At 34.6% G+C, this 13,023-nt stretch overlaps 1 protein-coding gene across 5 annotated transcripts in view; it reads left to right on the top strand.

The window, feature by feature from the left end:
- LOC117113883 (AT-rich interactive domain-containing protein 1B-like) overlaps positions 1-13,023 on the top strand; it is a 44,772-nt gene that overhangs the window by 25,932 nt on the left and 5,817 nt on the right. For 3 of the 5 annotated variants that reach the window (XM_033257359.1, XM_033257358.1, XM_033257355.1), the window contains 11 exons: positions 1,880-2,099; positions 4,310-4,420; positions 5,343-5,546; positions 6,082-6,837; positions 7,234-7,397; positions 9,569-9,727; positions 10,055-10,231; positions 10,734-10,932; positions 11,215-11,689; positions 12,103-12,316; positions 12,662-12,887. In XM_033257359.1, coding sequence (XP_033113250.1) covers positions 1,880-2,099; positions 4,310-4,420; positions 5,343-5,546; positions 6,082-6,837; positions 7,234-7,397; positions 9,569-9,727; positions 10,055-10,231; positions 10,734-10,932; positions 11,215-11,689; positions 12,103-12,316; positions 12,662-12,887 — 2,905 coding nt within the window. The remainder of the gene's footprint in view (positions 1-1,879; positions 2,100-4,309; positions 4,421-5,342; positions 5,547-6,081; positions 6,838-7,233; positions 7,398-9,568; positions 9,728-10,054; positions 10,232-10,733; positions 10,933-11,214; positions 11,690-12,102; positions 12,317-12,661; positions 12,888-13,023) is intronic. The other 2 variants (XM_033257356.1, XM_033257360.1) reach the window with 2 other exon arrangements.

The following is a 13,023-nucleotide window of genomic DNA, read 5'->3' as shown; positions in this document are numbered from 1 at the left end:
TCATAATTATAAATCATGATGCCTGAATATGTTGCCACAGCAACTACATCATTGTGTTTCCTTATAGAAGTACAAGAATTGTTGCTCACAGTAGTTCACATATCTGGCTGACTCAACTTCCTTTTTGGAATCTACCATTCACAAAATAGGTAACTGATTTTGTGCAGCAGAATAAGGTCATTCCATTATTTTTAAGGGGAAAAGAATTATCTCGAGCTGTGAGACTTGGAGTCTCCATTGTATGTGTACTTGATGAATTTACAATTCTTTTATTTCCTGAAAAAAAGTATTGCATTTCTCTTTTAGTTTTATCTGATTGATATTTAAGATGTATCAATTACATTGTAATCAAAATAACCAATTGATTTAATGGATGAAAAAAATTGATAAATAAAAAAAGAAAAGTTCATTTTTTAGCTTTAGCTTGAAGATCTTATTTTTTATATATTTGTGATAACCTTTTATTTCAAGTACCTTAAACATTGATTTTGCTATAGATAAGATCTCAAATTATAAATCCTAATACAGTAGAACCTATTTTAACATACTTGCGGGTATATGACATCAACAAAAACGTCAAAATTACTCGAAACAAACAGCCCTTTTCAGGGCCACCATAATGTAAAAAGAGGTTTTTTAGTTTCTATATGTTTATTATTTTAATACTGTAACAATAAACAAACCATATGCAAATAATTTGCATTTAACAATGACGTTGGTTGTGTCAAATTAACATGTTGTTATAATATAAAATTACATGGACTGAGCGATATGAACAACTACCGTTGGTGCACAAAATAGTTTCTTTCCTACTTTATTTTACTTTGAATATTAATGCACCAGCAAAATCGAGGCCTACTGTACTAGAATTGTTAATAAAATATGTGTTTTTTCTACAGACGAATTAAAATTACATTAAGGATTGTGTAAATCAGATGATTAATGGTATTTTAAAGTTGCAAATTCAATAAATCACCTGAAGTGTTGACAACAACCCATAGCCGGAAGACTGAAAAAATAATTGAGATGGTATAAAAAAAAAATTACACAGAAAAACAAAGTAATGATTTCACCTATTGTATATCAAGTATGAAGTAAGAAAAGCCAGGTTATAGAAATTAAGAATAAATAACAATATTGGCTATAATATATTAGAAATCAATTAAAAAAAAAAAACTTTTTCGCTAGTTTTTGATAATTATTTGTTTGAAAGGATGATGATTGCAAATCTAAAATTCATAAAAGCAAAACAGCTGATCACATGGATTTGTCAATTCGGTAGAAATTTGCAATGCATTATTGCTCATGATCGGAATTCTATAGTGATGAACAAACCCTAACATAGGTAAAAAAATGTAACAAATAACAAGAATGCGTTCAATTCCCATTGGACTTCAGTCCAGTCATATAAAATTAAAATTGAAAATTGTTATCAGCGAATATACATCAGTTAAGAGTTAACCCAAGAGCAGCTATCCGAGAGGAGCCTGTACAATAATTATTGAAGAGTAGTTCACATTTTGTAGTCACAAGGAATTGCGAAATAGTATAGAAGTACAAAGTAACAATCTTTCCTGTTAACCCATCCTACATTGGAAAATGCTCATAATAAACTGCTATTTTTTGTCTTCTGTGGATTTTTTAAGGTTTAAATGAGAGGGCTCCTAAAAATCAGCCATGCTGTGTGGGACTTACTGGTTAAATATTAATAAAGAACCAACCAAAGATTATTATTAAATTTGTCCTTCATAAAAACCATATATACACTTGTTACCAATGAAAATAATATTTAATGAATTGATTATTGTAACTTAATTCATAAACAGTAAATAAAGTAACATGTTACATGTTATTTTATGTCTGTTTCTTTTACTTTCAGGAGGCAGAGAGTGGAGGTATAGATGATGGCACAAGTAGTAATGATTTCAACCAAACTGGGACGTCAGTGGCTCCATCTCAGCAAACAGATTCCTTTTCACAATCATCTCAATCACCTCATCTGCATCCTACAGTCTCCGCTCTTAGGCCGTCTACATCTCCAGTGGGTTCGCCATCAAGCCACATGTCTAGATCATCTGTCTCTCCTGCAAGTATCCATGGTAAGTGTCTCTCAACGTACATTTGTTGTTCCTTATTTGTTATTCAAAATCAGTATGCATCTGTGGTCATAGTACAGTATCTAATAATTTATTCAACAAACCTTTTTGGCTCATGTGTTGATGTTGTTGGGCTTATAAATCAAAGGGTTTTCAATATGAGACACTGGTTACATTGATAAGTGAACTTATTTTCTCTATTTACCCACAAGTATAAATGTAGGGTAGGGAGCATACTGTAGGCTATTCATATTCCCTATGATACGGGGAGAGGCTTGTGATTTTGTATACCATAAGCAGAATTGTTCATGTATAGTAGGAATGGCGGAATATAAATTCCATATATCTAATTGAAATTATTCTTCCGTGCCATGATTGGTTGCTATATGGGGTATAACAACCAATCACAGTTATTCTCATTATGCATTTGCTAATGTATTTTCTAAGTGCAATTTGTGAGACTATCATTTTAAAACTAGCTGAATAACATCATCGGTGATGTATTTGTTTAAGAAATCCATTTATTTTTATATGAAATGATAAATGTCTTGTACGTAATTCAACTTCCCCATATTATTAGATTTTTTATATTACATGATACAGTATAGATTGATTACCCTTTAGCTCTTATATTAACAATATGCATTTTTTAGTCTTTATTATTAAAATTGATTGACTTTATTGTTACTTATTACTAGTTGAAATGCTTATTCCCGGAGAGCATGTTTCATTTTGTTATTTAAGTTTTTGTTAGTAAATTTTAAAATCTTTATATGCTATCTTTAATCCTTATATCCTATTCTGTCATATATATTATTTCTAATCTTTAATTTTTGTTAGTAAATAAAACAAAATTTTTTAGCATATATTGTCATTTGTTCTCTTGGGAATTACGATTATTTAATAATTTTAATTTTTATCAACTTGAATTTTGCAATCAGTGTACTACATTATAATTATCAAATTATTGTTTATTATCTTGTTAGCATAATAATATATTAATAATGTGATAATGAATTATTTTGACTAAATTAATTATCAAGTAGGATTTTACAGTGTATTGTTAAAGATAGTCAGAATAGTTTATATTCATACAATCTAGTGTTGCTAAGGATCATAAAAAATGAATTGATTACTATGATAATTCACTCTCCAGAGTACTTTCATTATTCCTGTACAGAACTAAGCACAAGTTTTCATTGGCTTAGCTAGCCAAGCTGATTAAGTAATGAACAATTTATACTCCATGCGGGCTGTTCATTATACTGTTATTGTGTACAATGTGTAGGATTACTTCATCTCAAGCTAATTGTGAAGACTAGCGTCGTCTGTGTGTACGGTTATAATGGGAATCATAAATTGGAGCAAGTAACATGTGTAATACAGCAATGAAACTATTGTTGACCCATATACACACATATTGTAAGGTAGAATTAAAACATGGTGACCTAATATAGTAGTGAAACTTAATTGTGACCTACAATATAATTAGAACTAGTTAAATTATGATTTTGGTAAGTGAACTACAAGATGGCCTAATCTCACTTAGTTGTAGGTAGGGTTTTCAGTAATGTGAAATACAGTTTTTGAAATATTTGAACCAAGGATTTTGCCATGAAGAAGCATGCAACAACTTTGCTAAACCATGTAAACAATGTCTCATAACTTTCAAATATTATGAGATAAAGAAAAATACATGAGAAAAAATGTAAGTTTGCTCATAAGAGCTGGCTGACCCTCTGAATGTATAATTTCACAATTTCAAAGAACTTAAGTATAATGATAAAAAATAATGAAGATGGACACATACTTTTAAAGTTTTTTTGTATGTATTATTTTCTTACATTTAAAGAGTTGATAGTTTTCTGTATTTCGTTATGATGGTATTTTCACCAGTTCAGTAATTGTTCTTGTCATTATCTGCCAGGTAATGTACTTTCCAAATTAAATTAAAAATTCAATCAAATTTCAAATTAATTTAACTGACCAATCAGAACAGGGTCAGGAAAACTGTACAAACTTCATTGATAAGTATGTGTCCCTCAAAGGCGTGTTTGTGTACATTTACGCTATTTGCCAAGGGGGCAGAATTTGGTAGAAAATTCAGTTGACAAGGTTAATACTTGCAAAGAAGAATATAAATAGCAGCTGAGAATAACATATGTATTTATAAAAATCTTTCTACTGATTATTCTAACGATTCTTTCTGGTAGGTGGCTCAATAACCCCACAACCTCCATCTATGCCGCCACCACCTGCCAGCCAATCGGATTCTTCAACAATAAATCAGATGAACCAGTCACCGATGAGCTCTCAAGAAAGAGGTAACATTTAACAATTAACAGGTTTTACATAGGCTTGTTAGTGTGCATTATAAAGGCATAATAAATGTGTTGACATTCACCACCTTTAACTTTAAAAAGATAATTGTCTGGTAAATTCTAGTAAACAAATCATTAGATTGCTTTAAAATGTTAAATAAATTATAAGCTTCTAATTACACGTCAAAATAACTCACTGACCTCACTGACTTGCAAAATTTTGTAATTAATTACCAGCAATTTATAACTCAATACAAAGAATATAGGCATATCTTTAATTCATTTTGAAAGCTAATAACTTCTTAAATATACAAGTACACAATTTAAATATTAAATTTTACTTTTCAAGTTCATTAGCTCAACACATCTTCATCCTTGCTTTGTGACAAATACAGACCTATGGTGTTGATATGAGATCAAGCCCAAATATGAATGTGAAATGGCATTATCATGGGCAAATCACAAGTATATGTCACAGTTAAAGACAAATGAAAACAATTTGTAATATTGTCACTGTGAACCTTATTAACAATTGGCAATTTTGCTATTTTGTATGTTGTAGTATTGCATGTTATTTAGATTTTAATTTCTTTTTTTCTAACCAGTTGGTTAATAATAGTTGACTATTCCATTTTCTTCCAATTTAAAAACTAAATTATTTCACATGTCAAATTTGATTCTGTTACATAAATTTGCTGAAATCTCCATAAGTAAATTGGGTAGAAAATTAGAATATAAAATATTGAACAATTTTGATTTCCAAAAATAGAAAACCAAACGAAAACCCCCCTAGAGCTTAAAGTTCAAATTATTTGTGTTAGAAGTTAGCAGATAATTAATTACTCATGTCCATTTCAAATGACAATCTGTGAATATAGATGGTTTGAAAGTTGATAGTTCCCTGCTTTCTTTATTTTCGGATTAGGTTTTAATAGTGAATTAATGTCTTCAGGCCACCAGATGGCGATGTCTGGCTACCCTAATCAACAGCAACAGATGAGAACTAATATTCATTCTACATTCCCCCCATACGCAAGCATGGCACAGAATCAGCCAATGGGCAGCTTTTCCCAGGGAGGGGGTAATATGGCCCCTTACGCCCAAGGAATGCAAGGACCAATGCAACAAGGTTGGTTTCTCGACTTTCTGTAGATGTTGGTGGACACACATTGTGATAGCATTATCTACTGTATACCTGAGTGATAATCTCGCTCATTAGGTTACTAATCCTTGTCAACTTTGTCCTACTAATTCAACAATTATTTTAGTAGCACTCACACGTAATATTTCCTCATAAATCTTACTGTGCCCTAAATGAATTATATTTTTTTATATGCACTGATGTGGTCAGCACACACTATAACACATATTTTACTTTTCAACAGGTATAGTAACTGTAAGCATAAATAAACAAAATGGCGATCTAAAACCACTTGTTAATTTCCTAGTTTTGGTTTGGTTTATGAATATTTTAGAAATGAGAAATTTCTGAATACTTTAAAAATGTAAATTATATTTCAGTATTTGTATAGTTCTTGGCAAAAATGGATATAACAATATTTTTTAGCTAAGTATTATTTTGCTCTATTTTTAACAAATTTAAGTTTGCTATTAATAAATTGTATTGATTTCTTTTGAAAGAAAATGTTTTCATTACTCCATAGGTAATATAGGAAGACCTCATAGTATGACAGGATATGATGGATACGGCTCTAATCCAAATGTACCTGGGCCGAATATGCCTGGCCCAAATATGGCTGGACCAAATATGTCTGGTCCTAATATGCCTGGCCCAAGCATGCCCGGTCCAAACATGACTGGACCGAACATGACTGGACCGAACATGCCTGGACCGAACATGCCTGGTCCCAACATGCCTGGTCCCAACATGCCCGGTCCCAACATACCCGGTCCCAACATACCCGGTCCCAACATGCCTGGTCCCAACATGCCTGGTTCTGCTGCAATGGGAGACACAATGACTCTTGATTCAAGAGGACCACGAGGTGCTAGTAACATGGACGGTCTCAACTCACAGTTTAACGCATACAACTCAGGAAATATGCCAAGTATGCCGCATTCCAATGCTAACATGAAAAGTCCACGAGGACCGAATGCCTACCAAAGGAATGATACACAGGCAGGAGTAGGAACAGGAGCACCAGGTGCTGATAGCCCGTCGAGCATAAGAGGAGCCCAGGCTGCTGCTGCTGCTGCTGTCTTAGCTGCTGCAAACAGCGCTCATAAATTTCGAGGTGCGGGAGTGCAGAATCAGAGACCATTAACAAATCAGTTCCCGACCGGTGGAGGTTTCGGTGGCTGGCCACCACAGCAGAACCAGATGGTTCTGGGTGGTGGAGCACCTGGACAAGAATCTGACAGAATGACCTCAGGTCCCACGATAGAAAATGGTATGCCAGGTAGGTGTTTCATTTTGATAGTAAAAGGTTTTTCTGTTAAAATTTTATGAAGCTGATAGACAGGCACAATTTCACTCTCAATCCCTGCTATCTTTCACTAAGCACAATTTCACTCTTCAATCACAACTCCACTCGCCAGGTGCTATTCCATTCTAGGTGCAACTTCGCTCCCCATGTGCAACTCGCGTTTAAACCACAATTTCACACCTTTGAAGCCTCATAATTCCTAATAAAAATTTGTCTACCGAACATGCATTGTTTGCTATTGCTTGCAGACCAAACTACTTTTTAATTTCTAGACAATATCAATATTTATGTATGATGCTTTATAAATTATTCATGTCTTTCATTGTAAGCTCTTCAATCACTGATATCTACAAATGTTTTTTATTGCAGGTAAATCAAGTCCTACAAACTTGCCAGTTCCATCAGATAATGTTGATACTAAAAGCACTGCAGATGTGATGAAGCAGGAAAGTGTAAATACAATGGAAGCCGTAGAGGCTAATAGTTTACCCACCATTAAAGAAGAACCTTCAGAAACCCAGCAAGATAAGAAGGTGAGAATCTAGGAAATTATTGTTAAGCTCTGTCCAGACAATCCAAGTTTTTTTGAGAAAAAAAACTGTTGTATGCCCATATATAGTCATGGGGTGGATTGCTATAAAACAGTCTTAACTCCTTAAATAAAGCTGGCTTTATTACTTACAGTACCGCCACGAAATATTGCAATTTTACCTGCGCGCAGGCTTGGTAGATACATCGTAGCCTGATATAAACAATCTAAGCAAGGCTACACGAAGCGAACGAACCTACGAAGCAAAAGCATGTTGTTTATTTGTATGTGCAGAAAGTAGTGATTTCTATACTTCCATTTAGTATTGGATCGCTTTCCAGGTTGTTCTGCTTCAAATTACGGTAAACAAACAACGTGATCTGTAGAAATCGTAATAATTTGTACATGATTTGTCATCGGTATTATTATTTAAAAGAAGAAAATTCCTACTGCCAGAACAATAATATCAGATCAAAATTCTCCGAATTGGAACGTTTACCAGTATAATTACTGTCTGCTCTCCTCCTCTATAGGGGAAAATGTAGGCCTAAATGACATCGAAATTCGAACATACTGAATGCCCACTAGGTTACCTAGCTAGCGAACTAAACACAGATTTAAAACATGATCGATCTAATAATAAGGTAGGATATAACAAAACAATAAAGTTGTAACATTGTTTATTAGTAAATTGCAACATTGCTTACGTGTTGAAAGCTGGTAAACTATATTTCAATATTGTATACACATTGTTTATCAGCCTGACGATCCAGCCTACGATCATTGCAAAGCTAATTAAAATAACAATGATCTTCGTAGTGGTTCGTAGCTACGTTCAAAACATATCTACGAGCAGATACGAAGCGATAATTTGTGTCCGTACTGTAGATTGTCTTACTAAAGTCATTCCTTTACAACCATTGCTATAAAACAGTCTTCCCTAAGACCGTTTCGGGTATTGAAAAGCAAACAAGCACTCCCTGTAAACGTAAGATTAAGTAAACGTAGTTATTTTTACAGATGCTGAGAAGTGTGCGGAGTATTCGTCGTTTGATTCTCCGACTTTGACGATCTAGGCCTAGGTCTTGTCATAGCACTGTTGAATTAATCAGCAGAACGCCATGATGGCAAACTGGTTAGACCACGGTATAGCAATGGTCTACAATCATAGACCATTAGTGACGTCACGATTGTAGCCAGCTAACCGTTAAGACCGTCTAAAGACCGCTTATAGCAATCCGCCCATGATGTGCCTCTATCCTGACACAGTGTTGCTCATCGATACTGTGTTGCATATCTTTCCCTGTACTGTCGGTACACTTTCGGTAATTGTTCTAAATGAAATAATCCAAACGATAAGTTTTGCTTGGAGTCTTTCTAGACTATAGCTTTGTCATTGCTATGCTATGTTCATGATGTGATGTCATCCTGATCATATTTAGGGATGTCACATTTTTGTCATAAAATTTGATAGTGTGGACAGGTCTTTATGTTCATTATAATGTGGTTTCAGAACTCTGCAGGTTCATTTGAGTCTGTGGCCAAATACTTAACCAAATCAGCGATGTGGTATGGCTGTAGTGGATTGTTTCTATCTCATAGCATATCCCTCTTGTAAGGTAGATGTAATGGGGTCTGCAACCCTAGTTGTATTTACCTTGTAGTAGCAATGTAGTAAATGTGGCAAATTGGTTATCATTTTATATCATCAAATTGTTTATTTAAGGCAATTTCCACATAGTGCTGCACCAAACATACATTTTTTTCACTAAGCATCATTCTCCAGTAAGTGTTGAAGTGCTATTGAAAAATAGGTTCTGAACAGGATGAGATTAAATGATTGCTTTTGAGTAAGAGTTTCTATAGGTGTTGTATTGAAGCCTGCATAATTTTTACAGTTGCTGTGACCCTTGTTATTATATAAGAGTCTGTGACCCTTGTTATTACATAAGAGTAATTAATTAGCATGTTGCTAACTGCTTATTACTGTTGGTTTAAAGTTGGTTGAAATAGTAGAATGTTAATAGGTTCTTTTAAACCACAGAAACTTAAATGACAGTAATGTTTCATTTTCAACGTGTATATATATATGGACTTGTCTTTATAATCCTGATTCTGTGCTGCCACTTTATTTCACTAAAATTAATCATCCTTTTTTATGTTGTTCTGCAATAGGTAACTGAACCACCAACTCCACCAGAGGGAATAACCGGCGCTTCCCCAGTTGCCTCATCCGGGGACGAAACCAAGTCATCCCAAGATAACAACAAGGAAGTGAATGATGTAAAACCACCGACTGTTAAACGAGAGAAAAAGGATCCCTCCTACAATAAGGTAATTAATTCGAAAACTTCCATCTCCAGTCGGAACTAGATGGGAAAACAGTACCAGCTCCTCCCATCTGTCCACAACAGGAACTGTATGGACCAGTACACCATGGTAACCCCTACTTATCTTGAAAGATGTACTGGGTTCTTTAAAGTGCATAATTGTGTACACTGAGCCTACAGCTCATAGTGCTTTTCGGAGAAGATTTGTTCCACCACCATAACCATAGGCAAGCGGTGCTAATATTGCTTGGTTACGGGATCCCTGCCTTTACTGCTTGGTCATTTAACTGAATTAACACATTTTTAGACGTATCTTATTATTTCTTTGTAGATTGAAAGACTATATGAGTTGTGTGACCACCCAGATAGAAAGCCTTTCTTAGATACATTAGTAAAATTGATGGAAGCAAAAGGAGAACCAATAGTGTCATTACCCACAAGCCGCAGCGGTATTTTAGATCTATTCAAATTGTATAGGAATGTCCAGGAGAAAGGTGGATTAGCTGAAGTAAGTTCATCTTGTATCTTTGATACAAAAAAAACATTGATTTTCTTATTAAATTGAAAAAACTAAATATCATTAAAATACATTTCTAAAATAAACGTTGCTCAGGAATATATGCACTTTACTAAAATATGTGCTGCATACCGCATCAAACATAGTATTTTATTTTGCTATGCGCCACTTTCAGTTAAGCACTGTTATATAGACTAATACGGGTAGAGACAATTTAAATATGATGCCACATGATTTTTACTGCTTTATATGAATATACTATTTGTTGGTAAATAATTTTGTTGATCATTATTCTAGCACTACTACTTATGATTTTTGTTCTTGCAAAATATTTGTGCTCTGGTTTAATGATAATTGGAGCTGAAAGGAGAACATATCAATATGAAAGTGCTTTTGTTTGATAGCGACAATTAGCTGGATGAACATAGTACATATAAGTTCTACGAATTGAGAAAATGAATATTCCATTAATAATTGCTCTTATTAACTTCAGGTTTCAAAGAATAAATTATGGAAGGAGATAGCAAGTACTGTGCATTTCGGTACCACAAATCATGCAGGATACACAGTTAAAAAGCACTATGAGAAATTCTTGTTATCGTACGAATATGAACACGCCAGAGCGAGTCCGAAGCATATATATGCAGACACACACCACTCAAATTCTAACAACTCTTCAGCCTCTTCACCTGGTAAGTTCTCTTGCTTAACATGAAGCTTTTGATTGCACGACGACCATAGAACTTCATGGCGTCACTGAGAAGTCATCTGTGTGTCTCGTGGATTGTAGGATGCAATTTGGCTTGGATCTATGTTGTGCAGAGGACGGCAGGATGGTGAATCAATATGATGTCGCGCAAATCAAAAGCTCTCTAATTCTAGATGTAGATTCTAGAATTCATGAGTGACAATTGATTGTGATATGTTTGTTATAACAAAATAATTGACTGAAACCTGAACATGTTTATTTGCAGGAATCAATTCTATAGCAGACTTGCCTAATTCAATAGCTTCTCCCTCTCTGGACAACTTGAAGAGACCACCAAGTCAAACCTCACAACCAGGTACTCCCGGTGACACGCGGAGTAGCTCGTCACCGATGATGCCACAACCAGTTCCACAAATACCAAATACAGATAACTCGAAGGATAGTATAACTGTTCGAGATCCTTTTGATGATGCTATACCAAATAATACTATAGCAAGGCCAAACTTCCCAGGGAGGTCGACTCCAAACACCGGTATGGACCCAACATGGAATAGTTCAGTGCCCGGCTCAGAACCATTTATGAATAAGATGGCAATGATGAATGCCCAAGGGAATGATATGTACAGCGGCAGACGGAATGCACCCAGTATGCCACAGGATTCTTTCAATCGACGTCCTATGCCTTCTGGGCCTGGTATGGGAGGCAATCGACTCTATGGACCTCAATTTGATCGGGAAGGGTGAGTATTACAGTTTGATTTTTTTAAACATCTACTTGTAACAAAAATAATAAACTAGCTAAATTTATAATGAAATGTAAATTTCTGCTTTACAGTTATTGATTGACTGGTACATTGTTTGATGTGAAGTATTACCATTAAAACTGGTCAAACTTGCAAAAATTATTAATCAAATTTTACATTCTATATGTAATAAGCTGTAGAGTAGTATAGAACTTATTGGTTTAATCTTTAAGTAACAATTAACAAAACAACTTAAAGCATTAGTTATATTGGACAGATTGTGAATAGTTTTATAAAGTTGGCCTAGCAACAACTATTACATCATAATTTAAATGTTCAAAACTGCAAGTTACAATTTTGTAGCATTTTTAAAATTTTAACCATTTTTAATAAATGTTTCCCCTCTCCAGAATGAACCAAGGTGGGCCAATGGCAAACAACTCAATGGATCAGAGTATGTATCCATCACGGTATGGAGGACAGCCACCCCAAGGGCCTAGACCACAAGGCCAGGATGGTTCATACATGGCACCACCATACCAAGGACCGTATCCAGGACAGCAGCCTCAAGGGATGTTTTCAAATGATGGCATACGACCCAACTATCCACAGAAACGACCACCGGTAAGATATTCTACATCGCCGTAATGCATCAGCTAATAACCATTAAAGTGTTTCAGTTGCTTTAGTGGGCACAATGATGCTAAATTAATGCCCAGATCTGAAGCAGACATTTTCCGATTGTGAATGACTGTTCAACTCCTGGTCTATAATCATCATATTATATGTCTGTTTGATAAAAATTGTTTCTATATTAAATTTGCATTTGAAAGTATATTGATACAAAGTAAATAAAGAATGTATTACTTGTTTGACCTTGTAATAAATGGGCTTGTTACCAACACAACATTAATTAACAATTATAATTATTATTCATAAATAATCGTGGTTTTGTTTTTCAATATATAGACTGATATGGTTGGCCCTTCACCAAAAAGGGGTCCTGATTTCATGAATCAAGGAGGTATGATGCCAAGACCCAACAGTTACCGTGGTGGAATGCCGCCCTTTTCACAACAAAGCAACTATCCTCCACAGCCAGGTAATTTTGCATCTGGTGACCCTGGGATGAACACTCAGAGCCCTTTTCCCAAACCAAACCATGAAAGACATCCAGGACCCATGAATTCTGCAGGTAAATGCTCTTTGCACATTGAATGATTAAATTGCGTGTTGTGATGTAAATTCAGCATGTATGGAAGTTGTGTATGATTAATATTCTAGTGGCTGTTCAGCCTTGTTCTAAGTTCTATCTTGTTATCTAAACATTT

The sequence above is a fragment of the Anneissia japonica genome, unplaced genomic scaffold, assembly GCF_011630105.1.
Source record: "Anneissia japonica isolate Jap-2015-1 unplaced genomic scaffold, ASM1163010v1 scaffold1417_len1240632_cov203, whole genome shotgun sequence".
NCBI classification, from domain to species: domain Eukaryota; kingdom Metazoa; phylum Echinodermata; class Crinoidea; order Comatulida; family Comatulidae; genus Anneissia; species Anneissia japonica.
Note: the sequence above shows the minus strand (reverse complement) of the source record. Positions and strands in the feature narration are given on the sequence as shown.